Here is a 15,083-nt window from a genome sequence, read left to right as displayed (position 1 = left end):
TTTAGATGGGGGGGGGGGGGGGGGGGGGTTCATTTGATTCATGTTCATTTGATTTGGGGTTCCTTGACATGAAAATGTTTGAGAACCACTGGGTTCAAACAACAAGCCTAAATAAGCAACTACACTTTAGAAACAAGCCCAAAAAAAAACGCAACCCGCAACAACCAATATTTACAAGCCGCTTTACAGAAAAACAAGCCCAAAGTCGCTTATAATAAGCCGACATGGCAACCCTGCTTGACGGTAAAGTGGTGGAACGGTGTGGTGAAAGGGGGGGAGAGGGGGCGCTCGAGCCACGTCTGTGAACCAAATCAACGCTTCAAAGCACATTACCAAGCGGTGAGTGACTAATTGCGACAACCAACCAACTGCGTCTTTATTACACAGCCTACGGTAGCCTACCCCTAATAGCCACATAGGCCTACAGGGACCCAGATATGTTTATGATGGACTGTCTTCAGTGAATGCGGGTAGGTCAGTCTGCACAAGCACAGTCCGCCATTCCCCCATGATATTTAACTATAAACATCCTTTCATGTTCTGTGTAAGGAGGGTTTTTAAGTAGTATTTCCCCTGTCTCAACTTCAAGTACAGGCTTTTATTACCTTGCAGCCGGAATAGCAGGCTCTGGCATATATCGCGCAACGAGTAGGTGTGCAGCGCATCAATAGGCGTTGTGCAAATTATTAAACCATATTTCTGCAAATATTGGGCATCCCCTCCATTTATAGAAAGGGCCAGGCATGTCAGAATATGCAGGGAAAAGATGCGCGTTGTTGTTGTGATAGCGATTGTGTTCATTTAGGAATGTATTCTCTCTATCAGATTCAATGATGCACCAAATGTGTACTGATTTTTGCACTGGTAATATATCAAAGGTATACTTTTGAGTGCTGTAGAGCAGGGGTCTTCAAGGGTTTTCAGGCCATGGACCCCCTAGCTGAGAGAGAGATGAAGCAAGGACCCCCCCAGTACATATTGACTGACAGCACTGTCATCAGTGTTGTGTCAATTCATGTTTTTTGTTTATTTCAGACATTTAACCACTTAAACCCTTAATACTTGATTGATTGATTGATTGGTTGATTGATTGATTGATTGATTTTGGTGACATAAAAAAACATTTAAAAAACGTTGTAAACTTGACCTTTGGCTCTGTACTTAGTTTGCTCTTTTTTCCCTCCACACCAAACCACTTTGCTGAAAATTGCCGATCTACAAGCTCTACAAGTTGTGTGCATGTAGAGCGGATATTTTCTTCTAATGTTCCCCTCAGAATAGGGGAACAAGTGGTTAATGTAAAACAAATATACATAATCCTATCACACAAAATTTGGTGGCCCCCTGTAGTAACTCTGAGGACCCCCTAGGGGTCCCGGACCCCCTGTTGAAGACCCCGTGCTGTAGAGGCTACATCAGTTATTATTACCCCCATCTCTCCCACCGTGTCTCTCCTCTCTCACGCCCCCTCCTTCACTCACGTCCTCTTGTCACCCAGGTCCCTGATGCTGAGCCAAGAGCAGGAGATCTAGGCCATGTCGACACCGGACCCTCCCATGGGAGGCACTCCAAGACCGGGTCCTTCCCCCGGCCCGGGGCCCTCCCCTGGTGCCATGTTGGGCCCCAGCCCTGGCCCTTCTCCAGGGTCCTCTCACGGCATGATGGGTCCCAGCCCTGGACCTCCCTCGTCTGGACACTCCCAGCCGGGACCCTCTGGATACAGCCAAGATAACATGCACCCGCTGCACAAAGTAAGGACAATCCCCCCCCCATGAATAACATTCCCTCTGAAGCCTTTAGTTTTCATAGTATTGTTGACAGTGACACACACCACTATCATTCCTCCTAACAGCTTGCTTTGGGGGTATTCATTAATTGAAGTGACATCTTCCTATAAGAAATGCAGTCAATCCTGGAAGCATTATTTAAATATGTTGTTGTACGCATTGCACATCATGTTTTCCTTTTCCCGTAGCCCATGGAGAGCATGCACGAGAAGGGTATGAGTGAGGAGGGGCGGTTCAGCCAGATGAAAGGCTTGTCCATGAGGCAGGGTGCACATAGTGGCATGGGTCCCCCACCCAGCCCTCTTGATCAACACTCACAAGGTTGGTAGACACCACGGGATTACGTTTGGTGGTTTGGTGGGTCATTTAGAAATGTCCAGCATTGTGAAAGACTAAACAAAATAATACATGTACAGCGAAGTGATGTCATGAACGTATTGTCCAATACCCCATGCTGTGGCTTTGGTTGCTCACGGGGAGTGCCTCTACTGTTTTCACACCCTTGCCCAATGTTCAGTCATACAGCGTTCCCACGGTCATGAAAATCCTGGAAATATTGTTTTTGGCTATTGATTTTGTTAACATTACGTGAAATATGTAACATGACAAACGTGATACGTTGTTAGCTTGTAGATCTGTTATTTTTGTCACGTGATGCCTTCGCTCGACCCTGTCTTGGAGCATTGATAGCACACTGGAGTATGAGCCTCATTATTGCACCATATGATTGCTGTAGGCCTGGACATGGGGTGAAGTACTTTGGGAAAGGTTTCAAAATGAATTGTTAGACAGTAAAGTCCACAATGTTAATTTTAACCCTGAGAGTGTACAAATGTTACCAAATGGACCCTCAATGGTCTATTTGGTTACATTTGTGCACTCACAGTCAGAGTTACAAATGGATAAATTAACTCATTGAGGATTTTACTGTGTATGGTCGAGGCAGGCTAGGTTGTGAAACCTTTAATGATTGATGAATGCTTGTTAGTGATTCTAAACATAATGTAGTCAAACCAACCATATCATTCTATGCTTACTCCAACCAAGCAGAAAGAACAGCTAACAGTGGTAAGGCAGGTAAGTAGAGCATTTTTCGATTCCAGTCCAGCCACCTTTTAGGTACAGTAGTAATGCAGGATATACAGTTACACCCAGTAGTTAGGCGGTAAGACAGACTCAGTGTGTAGCAATGTCATGCTTATTTTATTATCATGTTGTGACGGTGTGAACATGTATGGTAAAGGCTGCAGTGGCACTGCCACTATCAGTGTGTGAGAAGAACACCAACACCTCTGGCTATAAAGTATAGGATTTGGTTTTAATCCAAGGATGATCTGTTAGCTGAGTGGGTGATTCACAATCACAGCTGTGTCTGCAGCCCGTCAGATATGGGTGGAGTTCACCTCTCCCTGCTCACTGTCTGTCTGTCTGTCTGTCTGTCTGTCTGTCTGTCTGTCTGTCTGTCTGTCTGTCTGTCTGTCTGTCTGTCTGTCTGTCTGTCTGTCTGTCTGTCTGTCTGTCTGTCTGACTCCAGGTTACCACTCTCCATTGGGAGGGTCTGACCACTCCAGCCCTGTCCCATCAAATGGTCCGCCCTCTGGGCCCCTAATGCCATCTTCATCCTCCTCCTCGTCGTCGTCCTCTTCTTCTGGGGGGCCTGGGCCTGGCCCCGGCTCTACGCCTCTAGATGGCTCCAGTGGAGACCCGCAGGCTCTGGGTCCCGTGAAGGGTAGCGCTGGGCCCTGTCCCGGCCCCGGCCCCGGCCCCAGTCTTGGGTCCGGCGGCGGTCCCAGCGTCCTCATGACGAGCCTGGGATCCAGTGGCCCTGCTGGCCCCGGAGGTCCCACCCCCTTCAACCAGAACCAGCTCCACCAGCTCAGGGCCCAGATCATGGCCTACAAGATGCTGTCCCGTGGGCAGCCTCTGCCAGACCACCTCCAGATGGCCGTCCAGGGGAAGAGGCCGATGCCTGGCATGCAGCAGCAGCCCATGCCCGGCCTGATTCCTGGAGCTGCGGGTGCAGCGGGAGGGCCAGCAGGACCGGGCCCCGGACCAGGAGCGATGGGCCCAGGGTACAGCAGAACCCACGGTGAGACAGAAATGAAGCCGGAGTTATACTCAGTTTGTGCGCGGGACGTCACGTACCGAAAATAGCCAACCTATAAGCTCTGCTATTTTAGGTGTGCAACACCCACCCACAACTAAGTATACATCAGGCTTTCGAAGAATTAGACGGGGTGGAAGGTTTTCCACACCTCCCCTGAGTATGATGCAAGAACAAAACGGCCCATTGTGTAATTATGGCCAATAAACATTTTGTTTCATCTGTAGGGATGATGGGCCCCAACTTGCCTCCGCCTGGCCCAGCAGGAGTTCCAACGGGGATGCAGGGACAGAACCACAATGGACCACCAAAGTCCTGGCCTGAGGGTGTGTGTGGTTCTGTTTACAAAGATGTATAAGTCTGTATGTAGCAGCCAGTACAGATTAATTGAAATACTTCAATTAACGTCGGTTCCGTTCTGTAGGTCCCATGATAAATGCCGCCGCCCCCTCCAACACGCTCCAGAAGCTGATCCCCCCTCATCCCACCGGTCGCCCCTCTCCTGCTCCCCCCTTGGTGCCCCCCACAGCCTCCCCGATGATACCCCTGCAAACCCAGTCCCCTGGCCAGCCTGCGCAGCCCACGCCCATGATGCCTCACCACGTCAAGCAGAACCGGATCACCCCCATCCAGAAACCGAGTGGTCTGGACCCAGTGGAGATCCTACAGGAGAGGGAGTACAGGTACTGACGGTGATTTGGAGAAATAGTGATCAATCGATTGATCATGCATCATGGGAATGAAACGTTCATAAAACTTTAATGTTTTCATTGTAAATGTATCCACGTGAACCCTAGAATCCCTATTCTGGGCGTGTCATAATCATTTGGCAAAAATAGCCTATCTACAAGCTCTCTCAGCAAAGAGATTTGGGGTAGAGGGAAAAAAGGAGGGGGCGAAGTACGGACCCCCGGGGGGCCCCAGTCAATGAACTATACAGGTGGTTAAAGATAGCTCCCATAGGATGGGATCGATGACTCAAAGGAAGACAGTGAAACGTCAGTCACCTTTTACTATACTAGCACATTAAATAAAAGGGCTGAAATGTCCGAGCTGCTCCAGTGTCCTCTCCTCCTTGTAAAGATGGGATGGTGTTTTAACACAGACAATTGGACATTCAAGTATAATTGTGACTGTCACGTTGCCCTCTCAGGTTGCAGGCTCGTATCGGCCATCGTATATCTGAGCTGGAGTGCCTGCCGGGGTCTCTGGCTGGTGATCTGCGCACTAAAGCAACTATCGAGCTCAAAGCCCTCCGACTGCTCAACTTCCAGAGACAGGTACTGTAAGGCTACCCATCACCAACATTCACGTCACATTGAATATCATTACACCGCACCACATCACATCAAGTTCAACTGCTTCAACCTTTAAGATTATTGTCACATCACAAGTTTACAGGTCTAAAGAAGTGGGTGAAATTATGTGTGTGTGCGTTGCATGCGTGTGTGTGCCTTCCTGCAGCTGCGTCAAGAAGTGGTGGTGTGTATGCGTCGTGACACAGCTCTAGAGACCGCCTTGGATTCAAAGGCCTACAAGCGCAGTAAGCGCCAATCCTTAAGAGAGGCCCGAATCACAGAGAAACTGGAGAAACAGCAGAAGATCGAACAAGAGCGCAAACGCAGACAGAAACATCAGGTAAACGACATCACCGTGCACTGCAAGTTAACAGAACTTTTTAAAGTACACTTCTGAGGGACCAGAGACCATGAAGTGCTCTCCTCTCCTACTCTCCTCACCTCACATCTATGCTCTCACTCTTTATTTCAGGAGTATCTCAACAGCATTCTGGCGCATGCCAAAGACTTCAAGGAGTACCACCGCTCCATGACAGGCAAGATTCTGAAAGTGACCAAAGCCGTGGCCACCTACCACGCCAACACGGAGCGTGAGCAGAAGAAGGAGAATGAACGCATTGAGAAGGAGAGGATGAGGAGACTCATGGTAAGGGAAGAACTTTAAGCTTTAAGCTACTACACGCTGCGTAACCAAGTATAAATCAGGCATTATAGTGCTACACAGCTAAATGATTGACAGTCAGGAACCAAATTGACCTTTATGGGTCTATAACTCTGAGAGTGTACAAATGGAACCAAATGGACCATTACGTGTCCATTTAATTTGGTTCCATTTGTACACTGTCAGAGTTCATTAACATTACATGCTTTACAGTTTAGATGGGGGTCCCAGAGATAAACTATATCCGTGGCATAATGAATAAACTTGAAATTAAACAGATTGAAAACCCCTGATGTAAACAGCCACACACACAATGTACATGGCTTTGTGTTTCCAGGCTGAGGATGAGGAGGGCTACCGTAAGCTGATCGACCAGAAGAAGGACAAGCGTCTGGCCTATCTGTTGCAGCAGACGGATGAGTATGTGGCGAACCTCACAGAGCTAGTCCGAGCGCACAAGGCCGTGCAGGCTCTCAAGTATAAGAAGAAAAAGAAGAAGAAAAAGAAGAAGGTATGAGAGAGAGACTACTAAAAGTTTAAACTTTACTTTAAAAGTGAGAATTGTGCTTTTGTGTAGTACTGATTGCTTTCACAGTTATGTAGAGTCTGACCAATGCCCGATTTTTGGGTGTGATGCTGATCCTGATTTTGGAGAGTCCTAGACCACAGATTAATAAAATCTAAGGTTTTCAAATTGATTTCAAATGGATGTTGAAATAGTAAATAGACATATAAATTTGAAAAGGTTAATAATTGGATGCATAATTGCTGATACTGATGTCGAATAACTTGCCTACTCAGGAACGATGCGAGTTGGGAACGCATGGCCCACCCGTTTATGCAATAACTGTTGTACTTGTTGTCAGAGTACCCAGTGTGGTACCCACTACTAGGCCAGGGCTGGTTAAAGAATATTGTAGGATCACGCCAGACCGGGCTAGTAATACCAACTTGGGGTCGTACCTTTCTTTTAATAAAATCAACTTATTTTTCAAACATTTTTCATTGTTAAGTGTTTATACGGTTTCAGCACACGTCTTTCGCCATCCTCATCACATCTTTCGTCTCTTTCTTTGACACTGTGCTGTTGGCCTTGTCTCCTCTTCTTTCAACTCTGAAACCAACACACGCTGTGTTGTTAATACGTCTTTTTTCTGTCACCAATCGGTCAGTCAGCCGGCACAGGTTTTGTAAATTTATAGATAGATGACCTGTTCAAATCAATATATGGGTCGAGCGCTACATTCAAGAGAGTGTGTAATACATGTATTGACTTGCCACTGGCATACTGTTTAGTTTAGTCTCAGCCAATTTTGTTTTTTATTCTGGCATTCTTCTATTTGTTATCTTAATGTGAATCACTTTGGGCTGCATTTTATGTATGAAAGGTGATATAAAAATAGAGCTATTTTTATTATTATTATTGTGTCCACCAGCTGGAGAACGCTGAGGGCCAGCCTCCTGCCCTGGGGCCCGATGGAGAGGTGAGTAAATACTGTAGTAGTTTAGTCATACGACACCTATACAAACATCACTCTGGGGACCATTATTAGTCACATATGTACACTCTGAGAGTACATTGTTCCTATATTGAAAGGAGGCTTGATTGCCTATTATGTTGCCTTCTTATTTCAAATAAAGCACAAATGTTTCATTGGGTTTCTGGTGCATTCGGAACAGCTTCAGTATCCCAAACTCCCAACTGACCATGACTCTGTTTCCACTACTACTAGAATTAAGTAAGAGATGCATTCAAATAGCTAGTGTCAAATAACACTGCATTTACTGTAAATGTCATTGGTTACTTGTTGCATTTAGATGAGCTCTGTGGCTCCAGCTGTTTGTAACTTAGCTTTGTCTCTTTCTGTCTACAAACTCCATTCAAATAGTATCAAGATACAGCGTATTTACATGTCACCTCAATTTGAACTGGGGTCAGCTGTTCTGTTCATTTTTGATTATTCATACAATTATTCATACAATGTGGTTTCTGAACTGTGACCACAGCAATTGAGCTACAACAAACTGTTTCTTTTTCATGATTATTCTTTTTTTGGGTTATTTTCCTAGATGTATATACGGTAATTATGTTTTTGTAATGCTATTACGATGACGACCACTAATGCTGCTACAATGTCAGAGGAACCAGAAAAAAAGAATATGTACTTGTACACAAGGCACCTCAACACCTTGAACCTTGAACAGTTATACTGTATCCAAAGATGGAGATAAATGATTTTTGGCATTAGCCACTTGGCTAATGATAATAATTTGACAGCCTAAAAGGATAATAATCACATTTTCTTCCTTGACCATAGCCTTGTGTTGTGTCCTTCCATCTCCATCCAGCCTCTGGATGAGACCAGCCAGATGAGTGACCTACCGGTGAAGGTCATCCATGTGGACAGTGGTAACATTCTGACAGGATCGGATGCTCCCAAGGCTGGACAGCTGGACACCTGGCTGGAGATGAACCCTGGGTCAGACAAATACATGTTTAACCACTTTCAATCTGGCGCTCCTATTTCGGGCGTGTCGTTATCGGAGGATATTTTTCAAAGATCTGAACATTTTCCAAAATAGCAAAAATAGACGATCTGTAAGCAAAGTATCAAGTAGGCTTAAATTTTGGGTCATGACCGAAAAAAAAAAAACAAGCTCGCTGACACAAGCGAACAAAATGGGTTTCTCATTAGGGTGGCTGGCATCTCCCTCAGGGGTGAGGGGAGAAGCTCAGTCATCTGTGAGAGACTGGGCAGTAGAGCTGCTGTTCCTTTATGTAGAAAGGAGCCAGTTGAGGTGGTTTCAGGCACCTAGTAAGGTAAGGATGCCTCCTGGGCAGCTCCCCATGGTGGTTTTTCAGCCACTCCCAGCTGGGAAGAGACCACAGGGCAGACCGAGGACCAGGTGGGGGATTAATATCTCCAAGTCCACTCCACACTGGCCTCAAAACGCCTCGGGAATCCCCCCAGTCAGAGCTGGCTAATGTAGCCAGGGAAAGGGAAGTCTAGGTATTTATTTACAATTGTCAATTTAGCAGACGCTCTTAATTAATCCAGAGCGACTTACAGTAAGCAAGGTAAAGTCCAGATACGGATAACGTATAACCAATAAGATGGATGGATAGCTAATTATTTAATGTATGTTTTTTTGGGAGGGTTAGAGTCAACATGTCAGATGGCATATGAAGGGCAATTTGTCCTCAAGGGGCGATGTTGCCTGTTTCTAACCTGAATCCTGAATAATTTTCTAACATGAATCACATGTGCTCCTCCTCACATGCATTGTCTTGCGTTCCTAACTCTTTGCGCGCTGGTAGAATGCCACCAGCCTATACAGTAAAAATGATGGTGATGGTGAAAGTCAGCTTTTCTTGTCCTCTGAGCTGAAGACGGCCCTTAGCACTTTTGATTACGTACACAAACACCTTCCCTTCATTTATGTATGTATTGTGTGTGTAGCTATGAGGTGGCTCCTCGTTCGGACAGTGAAGACAGTGAGGAAGAGGAGGAGGAAGAGGTGAGTTGGGTTTTTGTTTTGTTGTTGACGCAATGCGCAAACCAAGTGTAAAACAGGCATAAGAGGTACGTTTTGATTGACACACTGTCGATCCTGTCACCTGCAAGGAGGAAGAGGAGGAGCCTCTGCTTCAGCCGCCTCCAGCTCCAGCTCCAGTGGAGGAGAAGAAGAAGATCCCAGACCCCGACAGCGAGGAAGTGTCCGAGGTGGACGTACGCCACATCATAGAGTGAGTCCTTACGCTAATAGCATCGATGTGTTAGCATTTCCACTACATTGCAATTATAACATATCTCTGCTGTCCGGCCGCAACCAGCTAACTCCAAAACGCTAATTTTTAAAAGAGTTTTTCAGGAAATGAAGAAAACCTTATATTTTTAAAACAAAGCAATACTGCCTCATCAAAGTTGGTATAGTGACTTTATATATTGTCAGATACTTGCATGTATCATTATATTATCACCACTTCCCACCCAAATCCAGCTCAAGTGGAGTTAGGAGTTTTGTCCGAACAGCTGACGCCTGACAATAGCTCCAATCGCAGCGGAGGGAGAGGTTTCAAATGGGGGCGGGGGCTAAGCTAACAATGGATCTCCAAGCTCACAATGCATCACAACCGGTGAATTAAAGGGATACTTCACTTTCGGGCCGGGGACACATTTAAAAAAAATATTAAAAATAAATGAAAAAAGTTATGGAAAATTCATGGCCCCCTCACACATTAGTAGGACACTCTAATGCGTGAGGGGGCCATGAATTTTCCATAACTTTTTTCATTTATTTTTAATATTTTTTTTAAATGTGTCCCCGGCCCTAAAGTGAAGTATCCCTTTAATGCCCTGATGCTTCATGACACTTAATATATTACAATTACAATAACTTCTGCAAAGAGGGGTTCACAGAGTTGGAGTTTCAGTAGAACTAGCGAGAGAAATGCTATGAACTCCTTTCTTGTCACATCGCTCATTAAACACTTCATAGTAATTAGAATTACTTGTTTTCATAACATTAGCGTCAGTGCTAAGTTTGATAAACAGCACTGTATAGTTTTAACAGACTACGGGGGAAAACCCTGCGTCGTTACAGTTTGTTTATGTCCGCAGAATAACTGTCCTCCTCTGTCTGTGTCGGCTCACTGCGTTGTGCTGTGGAACGGCACAGCAGCAGGAGTAGAGGGGGTGGAGTTGCGTGGTTTGACGGACAGTTTGAGGATCCAATGGAGTTGGGAGGTTTTGTCAGAGGCGCTTTTTGATACTTTTCATTGGTTAATTCTTTTTTTACATAGACGCAAAGGGTGTTCAATAGCGTTGATTTATGAAAAAGAAAAGAAGCTGAACTCCATTCTTCCGCTTTTACATTTTTTTCCATAAATCAGTGCTATTGAACACCCTTTACGTCTGTGTGTTGATAAAAAAAAAATTGAACCAATGAAAAGTATTAAAAAGCTTTTTCTGACGAAACCAGCTAACTCCATTGGATCCTCAAACTTTCTGCTAAACCAGCTAAGTCCACCAGCTATTGACCTCCAACCCCATTGTGAGCTTTGAGCTCCATTCAGCTGTTCTTATCAATGATGAACAAAACCTCCTAACTCCACTTTTTGTTTTATTTTTGTCATTTCCTGAAAAATGAACATTTTGATGTTAGCTGGCTTCTGCGGGACAGCAGAGATATACTACATTGAATACTACTGCTTAGTTGTGTGCCAGTGTCACACATCAAAAATGTATACAAGATGGTGAAGAGCATATTAAAAAAAAAAATAATAATAATAATAAATTTTATTTGTAACGCACTTTATATTTGAAACAAATCTCAAAGTGCTACAGGATTAAAAACATAAAAAGAAAAAAGAAAACAACAATAAAAGTAAAACAGTGAAATGAATAAACTTCAGATCAAGTCATCAGGCACAGTAGAAGTTTAAAAGGATAAAACAACTACATCTCTGTCTAAGCAAATGCCTTGTTAAAAAGGAAGGTTTTTAGGCCCTTTTTAAAAGTGTCAATCGACTGTGGTGCTCTCAGATGGTCCGGGAGGGCATTCCACAGTCGAGGAGCAGCTGAGCAGAAGGCCCGATCCCCCATGGTGCGGAGATTCGTCTTTTTTGACTCATTTTACAAAAAACAGGGTGTACGCAAAGATGATTTTAAACTCTCCCCTCTGAAAACAGAAGAGGTGTTTAAAAAATTGAGTGCTCTTCATCAACACAAAGCCACAGGCCTCGACAATATCCCCGCCAAATTTCTAAAAGACTCAGCCGCCTCCATTGCTCCAATCATTACCCACATAATAAACCTCTCCATCATACAGGGACGGGTCCCTAACGATTTCAAAAAAGCAAGGGTGACCCCTCTGTACAAAAAAGGAAACAAATTAGACCCTGGCAACTACCGCCCTATTTCTATTCTTAGCTCCATTTCGAAAGTCATGGAGAAAATAGTCTATGAACAGGTCGATAAGTATCTTGCCGAAAAAAATCTAATCTACAAATTCCAATCTGGCTTCAGAACAAACCACTCCACTGACACATGCCTTCTCTATTTGAACGACTCTATCAAACAAGATGTCGACAAGGGCAAATATTGCGGCATGGTCATGCTGGACCTCCAGAAGGCCTTTGACACCGTCAATCACCCAATTATGATCAATAAGCTCAAAGCAATAGGTTTTGATGATACGTCAGTGAACTGGATGAGATCCTACCTGGAAGGGAGGGAGCAAGTGGTGGAAGTAAACGGCACCCAGTCCCCCCCCCTCCCTGTGACTTGTGGTGTCCCACAAGGAAGTATACTAGGACCTTTACTGTTCCTGATATATGTGAATGACATGTCATCGGCCTGCGACTGCAAGCTGTTCCTGTTCGCAGATGACTCGGCCCTGCTAGTCTCGGACAGGGACAGGCTGCAGGTTGAGAAAACTCTCAGCTCCGAACTCAACAAGATCTGCATCTGGCTCTCTGACAACAAACTTTCATTACACCTGGGTAAAACAGAATCCATCCTCTTTGGGTCCAGTCCTAACCTTAGCAAGGCAGAGAGTTTCACGATCAAAGTGGGTGATGATGTCATCCAAAGAAAGGATGAAATTACCTACCTGGGCTCCATCTTGGAGGCAAACCTCTCTGGTAACAAAAACGCCGAAAAAGTGATCAAAATTGTCAACCAAACAACACGCTATTTGTGGAGGATTGATCGCCTAGTCAGTAAGAATACTCTGAAGATTCTTGCAGGGGCCCTCATTCAAGGTCATTATGATTATGCATGCACTTCATGGTATCACAACACCTCCAAGGCCTTAAAAACAAGGCTCCAAACATCCCAAAACAAACTTGTAAGGCTACTTCTTGGCCTCAATCACAGAACCCATCTAACCCCTGCTCATTTTGCTAGGATTGGATGGCTTAGGGTTGAGGACAGAGTACAGCAACTTGCTATGGGCCTGGTCTTCAAGATACACCACAACATTGGGATCCCCCTGTATTTGTCAAAATACTTCCAAAATGTTAATGCAGTCCATGATCATAACACCAGAGGCAGCTCCACGGATCATGTTCAACCCAGATTTGGCTCAACTAAGGGTATGAACTCGTTCTCATGCTATTCAACAAAAATGTGGAATGCCCTACCAAAAGGAGTAAAGGAGTGTAAAACCCTACTCACTTTCAAAACTGCCCTAAAGATACACCTTCAGGAGGCTGCAATTCGAAAATGGCCCCTGTCTAAGTCTTAACCTACCCCCCCCTACCCCCCCCCCCCTCCTTCATTTTCCTCTTTTGTATATATATATTTTTTTTCTCTCGTCATACCAGTAACCTGAAAGCTGATTGTATGACATTCTGTATAGTAGTGTGTATATCTGCCTGCCTCTTATATTTCATCATGATTTGTGTGCATGGGGTTCTCATCTTAAACAAGCTTAGTGCTTAATGAGGGTTTCCAGTTTAGTAGACCTTGTATTGTGAATTTGTACTTCCATGTACTGTTATGTACTGTCATGTACTATTCTCATGTCTTTCTAAATAAACTACATCAATCAATCAAAGATATACAAGCTCACAACACGTGGCATTGCCAGCTTATAGATCAGCTATTTTCGGTGCAGAACACTGTGCGCAAGCAAGTATACATCAGGCATAAGAGCTATAGTCAGGTGGTAGCCTGGTCATTCAGTTGAATTTCCCCTCTGCAAGCAAGCACGAGATCACGATGACAGCATGATGGTGTCAGATAGCATGCTCTGACGCTTATTAAGCGTACAGAGAATATATATACATTTGCAGAGTTCACATACCTGTACATGTGGCCGGCAGATACAAGGTATGACTGATAGAGATAAGCCAGACAAGGCAGGAATGGAACCGACTGTAAGGCTGGGCATACAATCATGTGATGAAGGGAAAGATGCATGCACACATTATCTGAGAGTGTACAAGTGGGAGTGATGTCATGTGATTCTTCCACAGGCACGCCAAGCAGGACGTGGACGATGAGTACGGCAGCGCGGCCTTCGCCCGGGGCCTCCAGTCGTACTACTCTGTGGCCCACGCCGTCACAGAGCCGGTGGACAAACAGTCCAGTCTGTTGATCAACGGTCTACTCAAACACTACCAGGTACTGTGTCACTGACTGGCAGGAGAGCAAAGACATGATGACAGGAGATTATTCCCTTATGTGTTGTATTTGTGGTCCAAATGAATGGCAAATTAATCATTTGATATCAAAGAGGACATATATACACAGCAAATACAAATGGATAAATTAACACTGAGAATCTTACATTGTAGTCTTCATCATTTCATAGTGACTGATCTCTGTCTTGCATGGATGCATGGGCCTGCATCATGGGTGTGCAGGTTATGTTGTTCATAAATGTATGTTAGGGTTAGTCAGACATGGGCTTGAACCGAACAGTGTCTCTTTCTCTGTCTGTCTCTGTCTCTGTCTCTGTCTCTGTCTCTGTCTCTGTCTCTGTCTCTGTCTCTGTCTCTGTCTCTGTCTCTGTCTCTGTCTCTGTCTCTGTCTCTGTCTCTGTCTCTGTCTCTCTCTGCGTGTCTCAGGTTAAAGGTCTAGAGTGGTTGGTGTCCCTGTACAACAACAACTTGAATGGGATCCTGGCTGATGAGATGGGTCTGGGAAAGACCATCCAGACCATCGCCCTCATCACATACCTTATGGAGATGAAACGCCTCAATGGACCCTACCTCATCATCGTACCACTCTCGTGAGCTAAAACTCATTTGTCAGCCGAGGAATTCAGGTGGAGTGTGGGAGACATTTTATTGCGGTTTTATTTCCTGTTTCGAGACTTGTTCTTCATCTAGGCATATTTTCTATATAAACACATCAGATACCACACACAGGCACAGATACACGACATACTCAGACATGCACATAGGATAATAAATGGAGAAATAGCAAACCAACATGGTTGTGCTTCCTGAATCAGTAATTATTCAGAAGAAATAGTGAATGACAGATTTGCTTTTCTTTGATTGACAGAACTCTCTCCAACTGGGTGTATGAATTTGACAAGTGGGCGCCAACTGTTGTGAAAGTCTCCTACAAAGTGAGTGTTTGACCTAAATGTGCCAACGTTTTAACTTGCTGACTTATATATCCAGTGAGAATACCCGCGAACTATTGTAGAACTTGGAAGTGTTATGATGAATGTGTTATTCACTTAGCTCAATGACTTACTGGTTAACCACATAA

General features: G+C 44.7%; 1 protein-coding gene across 1 annotated transcript in view; it reads left to right on the top strand.

Moving 5' to 3' along the window:
• Positions 1 to 1,535: 1,535 nt before the first annotated feature.
• Positions 1,536 to 15,083, top strand: part of smarca4b (SWI/SNF related BAF chromatin remodeling complex subunit ATPase 4b) — a gene marked incomplete at its 5' end in the record, with an annotated part of 32,563 nt that continues 19,015 nt past the window's right edge. The window contains 16 exons of the mRNA XM_080412535.1: positions 1,536 to 1,751; positions 1,976 to 2,108; positions 3,322 to 3,876; positions 4,119 to 4,217; positions 4,316 to 4,574; positions 5,045 to 5,171; positions 5,356 to 5,529; positions 5,662 to 5,835; positions 6,188 to 6,361; positions 7,287 to 7,334; positions 8,200 to 8,330; positions 9,312 to 9,369; positions 9,477 to 9,598; positions 13,835 to 13,982; positions 14,429 to 14,592; positions 14,871 to 14,937. Coding sequence (XP_080268661.1) covers positions 1,536 to 1,751; positions 1,976 to 2,108; positions 3,322 to 3,876; positions 4,119 to 4,217; positions 4,316 to 4,574; positions 5,045 to 5,171; positions 5,356 to 5,529; positions 5,662 to 5,835; positions 6,188 to 6,361; positions 7,287 to 7,334; positions 8,200 to 8,330; positions 9,312 to 9,369; positions 9,477 to 9,598; positions 13,835 to 13,982; positions 14,429 to 14,592; positions 14,871 to 14,937 — 2,649 coding nt within the window. The remainder of the gene's footprint in view (positions 1,752 to 1,975; positions 2,109 to 3,321; positions 3,877 to 4,118; positions 4,218 to 4,315; positions 4,575 to 5,044; positions 5,172 to 5,355; positions 5,530 to 5,661; positions 5,836 to 6,187; positions 6,362 to 7,286; positions 7,335 to 8,199; positions 8,331 to 9,311; positions 9,370 to 9,476; positions 9,599 to 13,834; positions 13,983 to 14,428; positions 14,593 to 14,870; positions 14,938 to 15,083) is intronic.

The sequence above is a fragment of the Gymnoscopelus braueri genome (assembly GCF_963280865.1).
Source record: "Gymnoscopelus braueri genome assembly, chromosome: 2".
NCBI classification, from domain to species: Eukaryota; Metazoa; Chordata; class Actinopteri; order Myctophiformes; family Myctophidae; genus Gymnoscopelus; species Gymnoscopelus braueri.
Note: the sequence above shows the minus strand (reverse complement) of the source record. Positions and strands in the feature narration are given on the sequence as shown.